Here is a 17,681-nt window from a genome sequence, read left to right as displayed (position 1 = left end):
TTCTTCAAGTTTTCATCTTCTAAAGCATGTCTCTTCTCAACTCTGAACCATTGTTCCTGCTTCAGTTACATATTTCAAAGCTTATTTCGTAGGTTCTATAAAGAATACAAAAATCCAAGTTGCTTGTTTTTTTTTCTTCTTCTTTCCTTTTCGAACAAACATGAGCACATAACATATTTATATTTTTTAAGCCACACATAAAAAGGGTTTCAGTTTTCCTTTAAAGTCCGTGTTCTAAAATTTTGGTGTAGAAATGTGCAGCTGCAGACGCCTTTTAAATAAGTGCTTTCAAATTTTCTGCGTGTACAATTTGGTTAACAATACATTTTAAAGAGCTTTAAGTGTGTCAGCACCCGCCCAAACTCCATTTTATGTGTGGTACTAAACAAAGCACTGGCATTAATTAATCTGCTTCTTCTTTCAGTTAAAGTTCAGTGGAGTTTCTCCCATGCTAACTTTGGTCTCTGCACTGGACTGCTTTTAATAGGAAAATTAGCCAGCTTTTGAGAGTCCAGCCAAGTGAAGCCAAGAAACAAATCTCCTTCCCTACGGTTAGTATAAAAGCAAGCTTTTCTTTTAAGACTACAAACATTTTCTACTGCACCTCCCCTCTGCTCGGCTGCCATCGCAATGATAAGAGACATCCGGAAAAGTGTCGGTCGCCTCTATGCTACATAAGTTTTTGCTTTTAACATGGAGAGGGAATGGGAAAAAAAAAAAAAACCATCCCGAAACATTACTGCTTTTTCTTCCCTCGCATCCAAGCTGACGAAAAGAAGCGAACAAAGAAAAGGAACAAAATAAAAAAAACAAAAAAATAAAAGGTGATGAAAGGAAATAAAGCCGAAGATAAAAGGTTAGCGTTAAAAAGTCCCGGCTGGAGTTTAGGTAGCAGCGGGTCACCCGAAACTCGGCCCGTCCGTTCCGTCCGTTTCACATTCACAAAATGTTTCAACTTCCTTGTGCAAATCAAGCAGTCTTTAGAAAGAATGCCCTCGAATTGTTCTAGTAAAAATATATATAACTCCAAGGTGGCTGACGTGTTGTGTTGCAGCAAGTGTTTGTTTGTTTATTTTCGTTTGTTTTGTTTGTTTGTTTGTTTGTTGGACCCCCCTCCCGGGTGTGAGTGTGGGGGGGGGGGGGCTCATCTGCGGAGCGAGGGCATCTGTGCATACACGGGGTAGGCCAGCCGCACGTTGAGGGAGTCGTTGTGCTGGACCAGCGAGGTGTGCCCCCCTTGTATGCAGGACCAGTCTTCAGGTGCTGTACAGGTTGAGCGCTCGGCAACTAGCCCGCGCCCGGCTGTACGATCACCGCTTCCCTCGCCGTCACCCTGCGCAGAGAACGTTAGACCCGAACTCCCCCTCCCCCCGGCTGCCCCACCCCTGCCCCCTGCTGCCCCACCCTCCCCCGTCTGCACCCCTCCCTGCTGCCCTACCCCCTCCCCCTGCTGCCCACCCCTTCCCCCCTTCTACCCCTCTCCCTGCTGCCCTACCCCCTTCCCCCAGGCTGCCCCCCCCCGCCTCCCCCGCGCCCCACCCCGGCTGCCCCTCTGCGCCCCCCCCCCCGGGCGGTACTCACACCACGGAGCAGGCGTAGCAGCCCTTCTTGCTGCTCTCGCGGATCAGGAAGGCCCCGTCCGGCTTGCCCAGCAGCAGGTCCTCGGACTGCGTGCGGTTCAGGTCGCCCACGAACCAGCTCTTCTCATCGTAGTGCGGCAGGCTCTCGTCCTCCTCGTTCACGAAGTAGGCCCTGCGGACGAGGTCGCGCGCGCAAGACACGCCGTCCGTTAAAAATCCGCCATTTTGATTTTCTGTGACAATTACAATTGTAGCTGAGAAAAACATTAACGAAAAGTAACAGTAATCAATTCCAAACTATAAAGAATGTATCATCATATTGACTTCACTTGTATATAACTCTAAAAAGGGATATATACATAAGTGATACTAGTTGTGCAGGTAACAAGTGCATTCGTATAGCAAAAATACAGCAGCCGTGACTTCACTCTGATATCCCTGAAGTGCTATAGGGCAGAACACACCCTGACTCAGCCAAGCCCTCCTGCAAAGCCCCAACGCCCCACAGCAATTTTAAAGCGTGTCCATAAACGGCTACCGAGAGCCCCCCCCGTTCCCTAGCCACGGCTAACCTCAACGCGTAACCGCAGAGCTACCTGAAATTGAGCTGAACGCAGGGTACGCCCCCCCCCCCCCCTAAACGCACTTACTCATCAGCGTTTTCGTTCTTGATTCCCAGCCAGTCGTTAATTCGTTTCTGACGCACGCCTTTGTGATTGAGCCAGCTGCAGGGAGGGAGAGAGAGAGAGAGAGAGAGAGGCCAAGGAGGATTACTCCAACACGTTCCACTCAGCACCGGCTGCACCGGCGAAGCTCAACTCTACAAAAGATCATTTCAAAAAGATGCTTTCAACTTTCCAACAGGAATGGACAGAGGGGTGAGAGGAACATGTGGGCTGAGTATGTGCTGAAATCCAACATCCGGCTTCTTATTCAGCCTAGTGAAAATAAAAAAGACGCGTCTGCTCCTGATGCACATTTTCCACAGAGCGGGAAGGCGGTACGTGCGACTCCAGAGTCCCTTTGCGCTAGTGCTTAATCAGAACCCTGCTAGTATTGCTGAAAAAATATATTTTGAGAGAGAGAAATAATTAAATTTAAGTCTCAGGGGATTCACCCGAGCACTTTGTCCAATCAGCGCAGAAACTGGGGGAAGAAAAAAAAAAAAAAGATCCCAAGTCAACTCGTTCCGTTCAATTTGTGAATGATTAAGGAGGTTTTAGGACCGGCACGCCCAGACTTCAATCACCGCGCCACGAGCACCAACAAGCAATCATTAAACCCACTGCAATAATTAAACCAGCTGCACGGTAAGGATTAGGGCGCATAAACATCGCAGCAATATTGCGAGGGCTGCAGTACATAAACTACAGCTGCAGTGCACAGTCAGTGCTACAGTAAATAAGCCAGAGCTGCATGGTAAGGACTACAGTACATAAACTTCACAGCTGCACGTTACAGCTTCACAGCTGCAGCTGTGACGTCCGTGGATAAAGAAATACTACAGCTGCATGGTGAGGACTGCAGTAAAGAAATACTACAGCTGCACGGTGAGGACTACAGGAAATAAGTTGCAGCTGCACGGTGAGGACTACAGGAAATAAGCTGCAGCTGCACGGTGAGGACTACAGGAAATAAGCTGCAGCTGCATGGTGAGGACTACAGTAAATAAGCTGCAGCTGCACGGTGAGGACTACAGTAAAGAAATACTGCAGCTGCACGGTGAGGACTACAGGAAATAAGCTGCAGCTGCACGGTGAGGACTACAGGAAATAAGCTGCAGCTGCACGGTGAGGACTACAGTAAAGAAATACTGCAGCTGCACGGTGAGGACTACAGTAAAGACAGCAAGGCGATAGCTGTAGGAAGTCCACACTCACACAAGGTACTGGTCCCTGATCTTGCGCAGCTGGATGAGGTCAGGCTTCAGGCTGTTCATCTTCTTGTCCGTCTCCCGGTTGTCCAGCGCCTGCGTCTTCAGGTCCTGCTCCAGCCGGGTCTTGCTGTCGTGGATCTCCCCCAGGCGGGACTTGAGCTTCTCGTAGTTCATCATGATCCTGCGGGCGCGGGGCGAGAAGAGCACGGGCCGTCAGCACACACGGCTTCCGGAACCTTCCGCTAGGGATCGCCCGCAGGCTGGTTCCTCGTGAAGCACGAAGGCCTCTCGCCGACGGTCTGAGGGGAAGCAGCTCCTGGCGGGCCCGGGCCGAGGGGGAGGCCCGAGGGAGGGAGGGCGAGGACAGGCGGGACTCACCTCTCGATCTCCTTGTCGTTGCCCTCGCGGCGGAAGCGCTCGATGTACTCCTTGCTGTAGCGCTCCTGGGTGTGGCACTGCTCCTCGAAGATCTTGATGGTCTCGTTGAAGGCCTCGATGGCCGTCCTCTTCATCTGGATCTCCTGCGCGTTCAAAACCCCGGGGGGGAGAAACGGGTCAGTCCCCCCCGCACACGCAGCACCAGCGACCTCGCCCGGCAACGTGGCTACCACGTCGTTATAGAAACCGTGACCCCGAACGTTCGCGAGCCTCAAAAAGCAAACATGTTCTCCAGCGTCGTGGGCGCTGTGCTTAAGATGGCCGACGCCCCCCCCCGTACCTGCGAGGTCTTGGTGTACTCCTCGTACAGACGGTCGTACTCCTTGCTCTTGTCCTGATATTGATTGTGGTACTCCTGGAGCTTCTTCCCGACGGCGTCGATGTTGTCCTCCTTCACCAGCTGATCCTGAGGGGAGGAGCGAGCACGGGTTCGAAACGGCTGAGGAGAATTTCCCCACGGCAAAAAGAATAAAGACGCGCGCGCTAACAGCAGAGCCGTCTCTGCCCGGAGGCTTTCCCCCCCCCCCAAAAGTCATTACAGTGGGGAAGAGTGCTCCTGTGCGAGGGGCTCTGATGGATTTTACTGGGCGGGAAAGCCTGAAAGCGTGGGAGCGCGCGGGACAGGTGTCAGGAGAGGAGGGAGCGGGGAAGGGATGAGCGAACGCGCGGCCGGGCCTCCGATGGCGCGGACGCGTGTAATTATTTACGCCGCGCCGGCGAACGAGGGCCGCAATATTTCACAGGGCGGGAAACCTGCTGGCTCGGCGCTTTCCTCGGGAAACCCGAAAACACATCTAGGCTGGGGGGGTGGGGGGGGCCCAGGTGAGTGGGGGGGGGGTACACAAACCTGCTGGTAGCGGGAGATGGGGTACATGAGCTTGACGTCCAGCTTGGGGTTGTACTGGGCCAGCGACTCGTGCCGGTAGTGGCTGATGAGCTCCACCACCGAGCCGAAGGTGAGCGGGTCCGAGAAGCCGTACTTGCCGTCCCGGTGGTAGATCTTTATCAGCTTGTTGTTGCCGCCTTTCCTGTGGGGGGGGGGCGCAAAGTTAAAAGAGCAAGGTCACGCAAAACCCTGCGCCCCGACGGCGGGGCCTGTGATTAACGAGCCCGCCCCGCGCTCACGTCCCCGCTCGCCCTCCCAGAAATACAGCCGTTCGCTTTTACAAAAAACAAAAACTCATAAATAACAACGCCTGGTTTCCGTAGTTACCTCAGGGTCAGCGTGTAGTCCCCCTGCATCTTGGTGGAGGCGTCCCGCACCAGGAAGGTTCCGTCGGGCATGTCGCGAAGCTTGTCGTTCACCTCCTCCCTGCGGAGAGAGAGAGAGAGAGAGAGGGAGGGAGGGTGAGAGAGAGAGAAAGAGAAAGAGAAAAAGAGAGAGAGAGAGAGAGAGAGAGAGACGGTGAGCAGCTGTAAGCACACAGATGGCACGCCAGGAAGGGGGCAGCGCTGACTGATTAGCAAATACAGGTAAAACACAAACCCCCCCCCACCCCCTCAAAAAGAAGCCCCCAGACGCGGTGCAAGGTGCTCTGCAGCGTGGAACGCCTCTGGTCTGGCCGGGGGGCGGAGTGGCCAGGCCGTGACCCGCACCGTCTGCTCACATCCTGAAGCGCTTTGGCTCCTTAACCCCTCCCCCCCCGTCCCGTCCGGAGTTCCGAATTCCCCCCGCAGACAGACGGGCTCTGAGGGTGCCTGCCCCCCCCCCTGCCCCACCGCTGGGGGAGGGGCTTACCGAGCCTCGAGAGGACGCCCCAGGTCAGCTGGCCTTGCGCCCAGTTTCATTCTAACGGTCATAATTACCACAGGCAGCTGGGACGGAAGTGTGCCTGGACTTACTCTGCACCACAGGGGGGGGGGGGGCAGACGAGGAAGTCCGCAGGAAAGGGGAAGGGGGCGGGTTTCGCTCGCACAGGTCGGTCTCTTCCAGCTGCGCAGCCGAGGGCGAGCGACTGAAGATCAGCCCGTTTCACATCGCTGCTAACAGAACGAGCGGCGAATAATCTGAGCAAGCAGAGCATGAAATGGACAAAAGCGGCCAAAGCCAACGTGACAGACAGACGTGCCTCTGACGGGGAGGGCGGGTGCCGCATCAAGTAGTGCTGGCTGCCTCTGAGCGACGCCCACAGTCGGGGGGACCTAAGAGCCCGTCACTGTACCAGTCCAGTATCCCCGCTGAATACACCCACAATGCACCGCTCCTGGGATCCTGAAGCGTTAGAGGCTGCGCAGGTGCTCCAGAGTCGCGGCGTGAGGCGATAACGAGATGATAAAGGGAACACTGCGTGTGGCCAGCCGCTCGATTGGCTAAGCCTAAATCCTGAGGCTGGGGGGGAGCGCCTGGGTCACGGCCAATCACGCCCGAGTGAGGACAGGGGGTCAGACGCGTGTGGGACGGGACGCCGTGTGCGCCAGAGCAAGGCTAGCGCCCGGGGCACGCGGCACCTTCATGTCCCGTCCGCTGCTCCGATAAGCCCCGACGGCAGCCCGGGCCGGCGTGTTCCTGCTAGGATTACACCCCCCCTGGGCCCGGGCCTGGCTTTGTCCCCAAAGTGATACATCTGAGCGCAGCGACCTGCTGCCGGGGTCACGGGCTTCAGTCCCGGCATCGGGTTTTAGGAGCTCGCTTGGCTGGGTGACATTTTGGGAGATTTTAGGCTCGCCCCCTCCTCCCTCTCGTCGTAATCTGAAGCAGCTGACAGGCCTTGGGGGGGGGGGGGGAGGCCCGGTTGCGGTTGCCATACGGGAGACGGCGACCCCGCGCAATGAGAGGAGTTCCTGGGACAGGGCGTGGCTCCCTGCTGACCCGAGTCTCATCAGCCCCCACAGGCCTGAGAGGGAGAGCCGTGATCACACCGGCACGCAGCACCAAGACCTGGATCAGCCACCACCGCTCAGCGGCATATCAGGAGATATGGGGCACCATGACACACCCCCCACCCCCCCCCCCGCCCCAATTCACCCCCCCGCTGGTGTTCAGGGTCCCCTCGCTGCGTGTGGTTGTGTGGACTGGACTCCCATGAACGCCTCGACTGTTCCCTGCGCAAACTCATGACTATGCAAACTGGAGATCAGCAGACTGATGAGTAAGATGGTAAACATGCTCCATCTCTCTCTCACTCCCACACACACACACGCACACACTCTTTATGGTCCTCTCCTGTTGACCTAGCGCAGACAGAGAAAGACAAACAGTGGCATGACTGGAGAGAGAGAGAGAGAGAGGCGCGCCTCACCTGGAGATGTCTCCCCAGTACCACTCCGCTTCCTGCAGCGAGCTGGCGCCCGTCTCCTTGATGCCGTTGCTGCTGACGGGGGTCATGGGCTTGGCCGGTTTGGGAGGGAGAGCTGCGGGACAGGGAAGAGAAGGGAGAGAGAGCGGGGCGGTCAGATCGAGGCTGGAGCTCTTGCATGTGTTTCGCATGTCCTGGGGGATGGGGCAAGCACCATGGCTGGGTTTAACCGGAGGAGGCCGGTGAGCTGCCCGTTGGTTACCCGGCCAATCAGAGAGGATGGTCCAGTCAGGCGGCCTACTGGGTCCCTCTCACAGGCCTCGCAAGGAAACTGAGCAGCAGAACACAGCCTCACACTTCCAGTCAGCTGAAATAGGAAACTGAGCAGCAGAACACAGCCTCACACTTCCAGTCAGCTCAAATAGGAAACTGACCAGCAGAACACAGCCTCACACTTCCAGTCAGCTGAAATAGGAAACTGACCAGCAGAACACAGCCTCACACTCCATCAGCTGAATAGGAAACTGACCAGCAGAACACAGCTCCACTTCCAGTCAGCTGAAATAGGCTGACCAGCAGACACAGCCAACTCCAGTCAGCTCAAATAGGAAACTGACCAGCAGAACACAGCCCTGCTTCTCTAAGTGACGCAGCCAAAAGAGCATTGTGTGCATCCCGCAGGCGTTCAGAAGTTCTCACAACGACTTCACGACGGCTCTCCCATCTACGGAAGACTGGATGTGCGGAAAGTTCCAGAGGCGCTCCGGAGAGCTCTTCAGCCGAAAGCGCGTTTTAAACGAGGTCACCGGTCGCCCGCGTTCGGTCAGGGCCCGGCGCGGCGGGTAGGCGTGCGGTCGTGGTGTGCGGCGCCGGGGGTGTGAGGGTTGCGGCAAGGGGGGGGGGGTTGGGTGTGAGGGTCAGCGCTGGGCTCCTGAGGGCTCCGAGCTGCAGACCAGCCCAGCACAGAGCGGCCACTGTTTCCACACAAACACAATTAAGCAGCTGACTCAACAGTGTGGAGGAGGAGGAGGAGGAGAGGGAGCGCCGGGGGGAGCAGGGCATTTGGGCCAGTCACAGCAGCCCTGCCTTCACACCCATCGATCCGGGCCCGTCCCGCCCGGGCCAGCGGCCCAGCTCCCCGTCCGCAGAGGAAACTCAGAGCCAGGGCCCGGGTATTCCACAGTGCTACGTCACCCTGCCTTCTGAAATGAAACTGCCTTTGGCCTCTGGTGCTGCTAGGCTTTGGAGCAGGGGGCTGGGGATGGGCGGGGAGGCAGGGCTGGATGGAGGGGGGTTTTGGGAAGGGAGCAGGGGGCAGGGGTGGAGGGAGGGGTTTTGAGGAGGGGGTTTTGGGAAGGGAGCAGGGAGGTTTTGGGCAGGGAGCAGGGGGGTTTTGGGCAGGGAGCAGGGGCAGGGGGCAGGGGTGGAGGGAGGGGGTTTTGGGCAGGGAGCAGGGGGTTTTGGCAGGAGCAGGAGCAGGGGCAGGGTAGGACAGAGTTCAGCCGCTGCGGTGCAGTCACGGTGACGGTGGAAAAACCCTGCAGCGCCACAGTAGCTCCAGTATTCGGCTGTGACCACATCCCCCAACCACCCCGCCTCCCGCTCTCTGCCAAGGCAAACTAACCCGCCCCTGACCCAGACACCGTGCTGGCTCTCCGCGGCCCTCCTCAGGCCCCGGGGGCCTGGCGGGGCGGGGCGGGGCGGGGGCCTGGGCCTGGCGGGGCGGGGCGGGGGCCTGGGCCTGGCGGGGCGGGGGCCTGTCAGTGCTCACAGAATGCAAACGGTCCGCGTACGCACGAAACACTCCAAGCCGCCGTTCTCACAGGACACACCCCCAGCAGGCAGCCAGCGTTTGAACCACATGGACATGAATACGAGTGAGAGAGAGAGAGAGAGAGCGCTATTCACAAACTATACTTCCTCTGGACAATGTCAGCTATCCTCTGACAAACTTCTTATTTTCCCTTTTTAATCCTTTAATGAGTGCGATCAGAAATCTGTGATCAGAATCTTAACACTCTAATGCTGATGTAATCCAGTATCACTGCTGGTAATGGAAAGCAGTGGTGTTCTAGAACAGCGACTTACAATTCTGGGGACAAAAAAAAAAGGGAAGAAAAAATAACGTACTATCCCGAGGGTTAAAGGATCACGTTAGAAAATACCCATCACCCATCCCGTGTGCGGAACGACGGCGCACACGTCGACTTCTGGCAAACAGCCGTCTCTTCAGATTTGGACATTAGGAGCAGAGATCTCCGGCTGTGGTGCGAGACAGAGCGTCCGCAGCCAGAGGAGCTCAGCTGAGCCCAAACGTCCGCGCGCCCCCGTCCCGATCAGAGAGAACACCGCGTGCTTTCCCCCAGAGAGAGGAGCCGGGCCAAGCCAGCGGAGGAGCGGGGCGTGGGACGGGACGGGACGGGACGCCTCTGCAAGGGGGTTGCCGGGTGCTTGCATCACTAAGGGACGGCTGCTGGGGGGGGGGGGGGTCCACTGGATTCCCCCACCGTCCCCAGTGAGTCTGCCAAACTCCTCTCCCCTGACCTGCCCTGGAAATCCCCCGCTGAGTCAAGAGGACTCCGGACATGGCCTGGACATGTCCCTGCAGCCTGAGGCAGCCCAGCTGGGGGGGGAGAGGGGGAGAGAGACAGAGAGACACAGAGACACGGATAGAGAGACAGAGACTGAGAGAGACTGAGAGAGAGAGGCAGAGAGAGAAAGGCAGAGAGACAGAGACTGAGAGAGACAGACTGAGAGAGAGAGAGAGAGAGAGAGAGAGAGAGAGACAGACATGCCCAGAGAGCTTAAAGCTGCAGTACAGCCTGTCCCCTGCACCTCTTTCACTTTCCCGATGAATAATGGCACAGGAAGGGAAACTGTGCGTTCAGAAAAAATGAGAAAGCGCTGCCCTGTGTACTTTTCTCCTGTCAGAAGTCGTGAGGCGATGGAAGGCTCCAGGATGAAAGCTATTTTGGTGGCACGGCTACCTCTGAAGGCAGTCTTTTATGCAGTCGTAAAGATTTATGCTTCCCCCCTTCCATTCGTGCCAGCGCCATAATCACTGATTAATTATACATCCCGGTCTTCAGCAAGGCTGCTAATGCAGCGCTAACTTTCCAACCTGTTTGAACTGGGGGAGGCGAGTGCCCCACGCACATGCACAGAGGCACACACACGCACACACACTCACTCACACATTCAGGCACACAGACACACGCACACTCACTCACTCACACATTCAGGCACACAGGTACACAGACACACACGCACACTCATGCACTCAGGCACACAAACACACACATGCACAAAGACACAGACACACACAAGCTCACACACACACTCACACATTCAGGCACACAGGTATACAGACACAGCCACGCACACACAAACAAGGACACACACAAACGCACACAGGCAAACACACACAGGCACACACAAGCTCACACACAGGCACATACAGACAGACAGACTCTCTCTCTCTCTCACACACACACACACACACACTGAGCAGGGCCGTCCCTGCACAGGTGAAAGGGCTGAGGGAGTTTGTCCTGAGCACAAAGCCCCGTTCAGGACTCTGGAAGCAGAAAGGGAAATAGCTCTAACCCCCCCCCCCCTCTCCTTTTCAAACAAGCCAAAAGGCAGGTGCAGCAGCACAACTCAAACCTTCAATTCCAGCCCAGCAGTTTCCTGCTGTCAGCTCTTTCTGCACTCCTTCATCCGCCCCCCTCTCTCTCTCTCTCTGCCTCTCTCACTGCCTCTCTGCTGAAAGGAGCCGAGCGGAGGGAGAGAGAGAGAGAGGGAGGTGTGGCCGCGTCAGAGCGGTGCAGCGGCCGCCCCCCTCTCTCTCTCTCTCTCTCTCTTCGGGGTTCAGTCCTCAGCGACGCAGGGCACAATGAGCCGCGTCACACAAAGGAGAGGAGCACACGGTCAGGAGCTCCCTCTCTCTCTCTCCCTCCCTCCTTCTCTCTCTTTCCCTCTCTCCCTCTCCCTCTCTCCTTCTCTCTCTCTCTCTCTCCCCTTCTCTCTCTCCCTCTCCCCTCCTTCTCTCTCTCCTTCTCTCTCTCTCCCTCTCCTATCTCTCCTTCTCTCTCCCTCTCTCTCCCTCTCTCTCCCCACCGCGCTACCAAAACCCCCCACTGCAACGCCGCTCAGCCAGACGCCACACAAAGCAGGGACGGTCACAGGCTCGTTTCACACGGCCAGACCGCTCACTCGTGAAAGCTTCGCCGGCGGTGCCCGCGGCGTCCGTGCGGCGCGTCGCGGGGTTGGCAGCCGAGCCTGAGAGGGTCGTGCGGGACGCGGCCGGCCGTGTCCGGAGAGGCGGAGGGGGACCCGGCGTACAGTCGCAGGCGGAGGGGTCTGGAGGCCGCAGCGCTCCGGAACAAAGGACCCTTTATCACCTCCAGCCAGGGGTCGCCACGGGCAACCAGAGCTGCCCCGCAGGGACGGCCACGCCTCCCTAAGGCAGCCTCGCTGTGGCCCCGCCCCCCTCCCTCCCTCACCCCTAGGGGCCGGCGGGCCGAGCCACGGAGTCCGCTTCTGGGGACCGCCACGGGACTCTTCCACATGGCGGACTGAGGGCACCATACCGGTGCTGAAGGGGGGGGACAGTGGGGCGGGGGCCCAAAGCGAGGACAGATAGAGAGGCCTCACGCAGCCCTGGCAGCACCCCCCCGCTCCACACACCACCCTCAGGCCAACTACTACACTTTGCTTTTCACTTTAAACCCCCCCCCACCAGTCCAACACACACACAAGCCCAACACGCTGCGCTCCAAAGCACACACACATCATACACATTACCATACGGAACATATAAAATTCACCATAAGAGCTCCACGTTAAGTGCGTCAGTCGGAGCCCCAGCGGGGACCGCCCCCCCCTCAGCGCGACCCCGGGGCGATGACAGACCCACACCCCCGACGGCGGCTCCACCGCTCACCATGCACACCCCTGGCAGGCAGGAAGAACCAGGGAGTGGGGAACAAGAGAAAAGGAGGAGAGGAAAAGACACCACCCCCCCCGCCCGGCGCTTACCGTCCTCCGCCTCGCTGAGCTGCACGTCAGGCTTGGCCCCCCCCAGCCCGGGAGACGGCAGGCCAGCTGAGCTCTCTCTGCTCCCTCTCAGACCGGGGCGAGAGGCAAAACCCCCGATCCTAAAATCAGACACGGCACCCAGGCAGGGGTAATCTCTGAATGGAGACGCAGCCTCGGCCAATGGGAGAGCAGCTCCAGATGTGGACGGCTCTGTGTCAGACAGGAACCTGGGAGGACTGTGCGGGATCGGGGTGGAGCTCCACTAAACTGCCAGGTGCACCCCCCCTTTAGGGGGAGGGGAGGCAGCGGGCCGGGGAGGGGGGGTCACGACAGCAGAGCACGCAGTCAGTCTTTACACACCTGACTGGGATCACCCACATACCCGGGGGGGAGGGGGGTGGAGGGGGCTGGGGGCGGCCTCCCATTTCTGCTTATACAAAAAGTCCTCCTTAAACGCCTAAATGTGCATTTTCCCAACTGTCCAAACACGCCACACAAACAAAACCCCCAAAAACAAACAAACGGGAGTATCAGCTGAACGAGGAAGACTGCAGCTCGTCCCAAAGCCGGGCCTATTATTAACACGCAACTCGCCGGAGAAGAAAAACTAAACAAACGCCGCTTTCGGAATTCAACAGACCGCCACATGTCCGCCATATTTGGATAAAAGCGCTGTATAAATGCAGTCCATGTCCGACGGGAGTGGGGACGAGGACCTGAGCACGCTGGCGGCAGACTGCGGAGGTCTGGGGGAGGACGTGCCCAAAGCGCGGAGCCTTCCTCCTCCCACATCGCGGCTTCCTGTGACCCGCTCAGGACAAAGAGAGGGCCTCTCTCGCAGCGAAATGCAGTCAGCGGCCGACGCAAGAGCCGCTCAGCTGACACCGCTCCCTTCCAAGCACAAGAGTTACGTGTTCAGGACTGAACGCCTCCAAGTGAACCGCACCGAGACACTGAAACCACACACACACACACAGCACACACACACACACCCTTTACTCACACAGCTTACCCGCAAACAAAGGCCACACACACGAGCAGCGAGAGCAACGGAACCAATGTGTAAATAAATCATAGACTTCCCCTACGATTCACTACCCAGCGGTAACAGAGAGGAAGATACCGCCGCTGCTTTCTGTTTGACGAGCGAACGCATAAATCCAGAGCAGTGACCCCTGAACCCCGCCCCCCTCCCCCCGTCGCGGAGTTGCCGTTGGAGACTGAAGGCAGGCAGCCAGCGCTCCCCCCCCCCCCCCCCCCCCCGGCCTGCGCTCCACCTGTGCTAATCGGGCCAGGGCCGCGGAACAAAGAGGCCGAGGAGGAAACGGCGAAGCCCGGCCGAGCAGCACCGGCACCGGGGCCCGGGATTACCTCCTCCTCCTCCTCCTCCTCCTCCTGCTCCTCCTCACCACCACCACCAGCCCTTTCACATTTCAATTCCACTGTAATAAATATTCTAATGAACATCTGCAGGACCTCAGCCCTCGCTGTGGGATGGGATGGGATGGGATGGGGGGGGGGGGGGGTCGTCTAACCACAAGCCTAGCAGAAAGAAGCCACAGAGTCTGTGGCGAGGACAAACGCGCGAGAGAGAGAGAGAGAGAGAGGACAAGCAAGGCTCTTCCTTTGCATTGTCTCTGAAACGCGAAGCCCGCGGCTAGGCTAGGCAGCAGGCCAAGCCTCGCAGAGGCAGACTGGTTTTTGTAGGGAAGCGGCCCCCTTTCCAAAAGCCTCGTCTCCCCCCCTTCTCACAGAGCTCCACGCAGAGGGGCTGCGCAGGCCCGTGACAACGGACGACAAGATTAATGCGCAGCCCGATCGGACGGGGCTTATATTCGTTCAGGCAACAGAGGAATCCTGCTTTTCACTCCTCCTTCCTGCTGCCCGGTGCGCTGCAGCTCCCTCGCTTTCATACGCTGGGAGTTTCAAACGAGTGTCGTGCCAAGACGAGCAGAAACAAGCCATCGCAGAGTTTTGAATGCAAAACTCTGGTTTATTCATTTTAACCCTGCAAGTGGCTCCACGGCCACTGGTCTGCCTGTGCCCTGCAAACGGACCTAAAAGAGATGGACGTAATGCTAGAGATAGTAACAAGTATCTTAAAAAACTCTGGAGGTTTACAGTAAGTCAGGTGCACTAAAATATGCCACACATGTCTATTGAAAAAGTAACACATGCAGAGTATAAGGGGTGATCAAAACTGACACATGCAATTTTCCAGAACTGTTTCGTTATATATCAACAAACAATTTGTTATACTACCGGAAGTAACAACTTGATTGGTTGACTAACAATATTTTTCCAGGGTACAGGTGCATTGCATGTTAATCTATATAATGGCTATATTACTGCAAAACTGTTGGGATTGGCAGAAAAGGGTATGACAAAGCATTCACTAATCTGCAGGTCTTGTGCACAAATGCATTACTGAAAAGAACTCATGCACCAATGGAAACTGAGAAACCCAGCCGTTTTAAATGCATTACAATATAGAAGTGTAGAAATCATCAAGCTACACTAGATATCAATAAAAAAAATAATTCCCAACATACCATCCTCACAAGGAGGAAAACATACGGAGAGTGCGCTACCCCTCGCCACTAGGGACCGTTTCGTCAAGACTGGTAGGTAGTCAAAGCACTTGAGACCTTTTGTGCATTAAAGTAGAAGACAGGTTAGCCGCATACGGACTGATTCAAGACATTACAACAGTCCGATCACAAAGCCTAAATAAAAAAAGAATTCCTAAAGAAACAGACACTATAGTCGTCCTGTTAATGGGAAAATAAGCTGCAGGCGATGCAACACAAAGAATATAATTCAACTGCGCCTCCATTTAGTATACGACTAATTTAAATCAGGGACGCATGAAATGAAGCTTGTGCTCAAAGACAAAGGTAAAAACGCGACGTAGTTGAAATTCTAACTTATTAATATGTTGCGCCACACTTTAAAAGAACTAACGTTATTATCGGTAGCACTGCTGGATTCTATGGAAGGTTCTGCTCACTGACTTGTAGCTAACGAATTCTGTTCAAATCACACTCCCCTCCCCCATCGCTATGACACTGGAAACGCAATTCAGGTATTTAGCTGGGCATCTAACCTTAGATAGGTGAAACAATAATAAAGACGATTACGATGTACAATGACTAGAATATTAACTACCCAGAAATTCAATTCATTTATTAATAACAACAGGACAAGAGGACAAAGACGACAAAAATCTAATATGTTCAACACCGCTAGCAAGCCTGCGGTACCAGGCTAAAACGAAATAAGACAAGCTACATTGCACACATACAACTTAAATAAAGATTAAGTTAAATTTATCTAGATTCCAGTCTATGGCTCCATCATTCCTCTCGTTTCAAAAAGTATTGTAATATTACGAGTTAACTAACGTTAACCAACGTCAACGACAGCCAAGTGGACTACAAAGAAAGGGATTTAATCTAATACTACTTTAGTACGAACAGCTCATTCTCGCAATTTGTTTTTTGTAACGTACAGATTTCCGTGCACTTCCCAAGCTATGAAATCTAGATTTCTTATAGCGAGCCATTTACAAATTAGTCTGGATGGTTTGCTGCTGTAACGTTAGCCTGCAAAGTTAGTTAACACTTCACTCAGCAATTTCATATGAATATTCTGCAAGGGAGAAAACCTGGATTTGATACAAGCTGCACATTAAAGCTTTAGAGACATAAATATATGCATACCGTTGTCTGTGCATGTGAAAAATGCAACAGCTTAGACTGCAAAGTAAAAGAAAGTAAGTAAGGAGATGAGGAGATGCAATTGTTATAGAACAGAATAGTTGCTCTTAGCTAACAAACTGGCTACACACCAACTAGCAAACGTTAGCAACGTATGATGATGTACGTTACAGCAAGCTAGCTAACGTTACTTGGCTAGCAAACTGTCTTTCAAACTAGAAACTGACCGACTGACTGACAATGGCGAAAGACACCTAGCTAGCTAGCAAGTCGAATGACCTGCATTGAAACGTAGAGAAAAAAACATACTAGATGCAACATAAAAATAGATATCTGTGCTAAATTAACTTACATAGTTAGGTATTAGTCTATCTAGGTTATACAACGAAAACGGCACGCAAATGTTCGTACAATTCATGGCGCCACATTCATTACATAATTAGCTAGCCCATCGTAGCTTGGTTGCTAGCAGCAGGATACAAAGGCGCACCAGTGACAGTCGCTAGGCTAGCTATAAGTTTGTGTAATTCGACCCATATGCGAAATTGCCCCTGATGTACATTGTTCTTGATGCACTATTCAGTGTTATATAATAAATCGTACGCTACCTGGAGGTTGGTCCATTTCAATGTAGAATATTAATTCTGTGGAATACGGCATCATCATGTCTCTCCAATCATCATCTTCTTTTTCCGTATTCCAGACGGTGTTGTACATTGTTTAACTTCACTGACAAGTCACACACCCCCTACGTCTCTCCGAACGAATAGAGAAAAGTATATATCTCTCTTGCAAGGTGAACGGAAAATGTAGCTTCAAAAATACTTGATCGATTTAATATAGCTCTAGCTTGCTAGCTTCTACACTAGCTAACGTAGTACTTTGCCGGCTAAACTTAAGTCTCTAATCTGAATTCCCGCTTCAGAATAAATAACTAAGTTTGGTTGAATATGTAAAAGCACCAGGCTTCAATGTTATACTTTTCCGGACATATACAAAATCTATCAGTTCTACAGAACAGAAAGTAGATGCCAGCTCTACTATCTACTCCGTTCTCTAAAGACCTAACTGTGGTCTTCATTTTCAGGGCTCTACAGCCAGCAAGCAACCTTTCACATCATGCCGACACAACCACTTTGAGCGTAGCTGAGAGGGGGGATATTCTCTAACAATGACAGCGTTAAAATAATTTGTCGAACTGTCAGAGACCAGATAGTTTTACTTTAGATCATATGTAAAATGAACTATTACTTTAATATTATGGCGAACTTTATTCGTTGTGCATTGTACGTATCTGATGAAAAATTATTTCAAACATTAGTGACATCATTTCTAAACCCCCCTAGCTTCAGTCTAAAATGGAATGTCTCATCTCCGATTGCTTGCGGAGGCCAGTGCCGTGCAGTACGCAGGCTCTGGATTTGGGAGCCAATGAGAAAGGAATGTTTCTCAAACTCTGTTGCCAAAATCGGAGTTTGCCTCTTTGTCTTTCCGTTTTTTTTTTTTGAACGAAACGGGGAACGTAGCGATGCTAGAAACCGCATGCCTATTTCTAGCCAATGAACAGCTTAGGAAAGCGGAAGTCAAAGCACTATTGGTCGAAACAGTTACTATGAGGGACAAAGGGATCCGGGCCATTTGGAAAAACAGGAGTGATGTGACAGAGGGGTTTCCGCTGTTGTATTCTGGACACGACTACCCTAGTTCATGCACGAATGCACGTACAAAACATTCAGGCTATATATTTCCCACACAATTCTTCAGCAATATTGGCAACATTAAAATAAATGTT

General features: G+C 54.1%; 1 protein-coding gene across 1 annotated transcript in view; it reads right to left on the bottom strand.

The window, feature by feature from the left end:
* Positions 1 to 1,577: 1,577 nt before the first annotated feature.
* pik3r3b (phosphoinositide-3-kinase, regulatory subunit 3b (gamma)) overlaps positions 1,578 to 17,681 on the bottom strand; it is a 90,452-nt gene continuing 74,348 nt past the window's right edge. Inside the window, exons 7-14 of the mRNA XM_064333635.1 lie at positions 7,134 to 7,245; positions 5,108 to 5,206; positions 4,742 to 4,922; positions 4,175 to 4,300; positions 3,835 to 3,977; positions 3,461 to 3,637; positions 2,231 to 2,305; positions 1,578 to 1,752 (exon numbers count right to left, since the gene is read on the bottom strand). Of these exons, the coding sequence (XP_064189705.1) occupies positions 1,578 to 1,752; positions 2,231 to 2,305; positions 3,461 to 3,637; positions 3,835 to 3,977; positions 4,175 to 4,300; positions 4,742 to 4,922; positions 5,108 to 5,206; positions 7,134 to 7,245 (1,088 nt within the window). The remainder of the gene's footprint in view (positions 1,753 to 2,230; positions 2,306 to 3,460; positions 3,638 to 3,834; positions 3,978 to 4,174; positions 4,301 to 4,741; positions 4,923 to 5,107; positions 5,207 to 7,133; positions 7,246 to 17,681) is intronic.

This window comes from Anguilla rostrata, chromosome 4, assembly GCF_018555375.3.
Source record: "Anguilla rostrata isolate EN2019 chromosome 4, ASM1855537v3, whole genome shotgun sequence".
Classification (NCBI taxonomy): Eukaryota; Metazoa; Chordata; class Actinopteri; order Anguilliformes; family Anguillidae; genus Anguilla; species Anguilla rostrata.
Note: the sequence above shows the minus strand (reverse complement) of the source record. Positions and strands in the feature narration are given on the sequence as shown.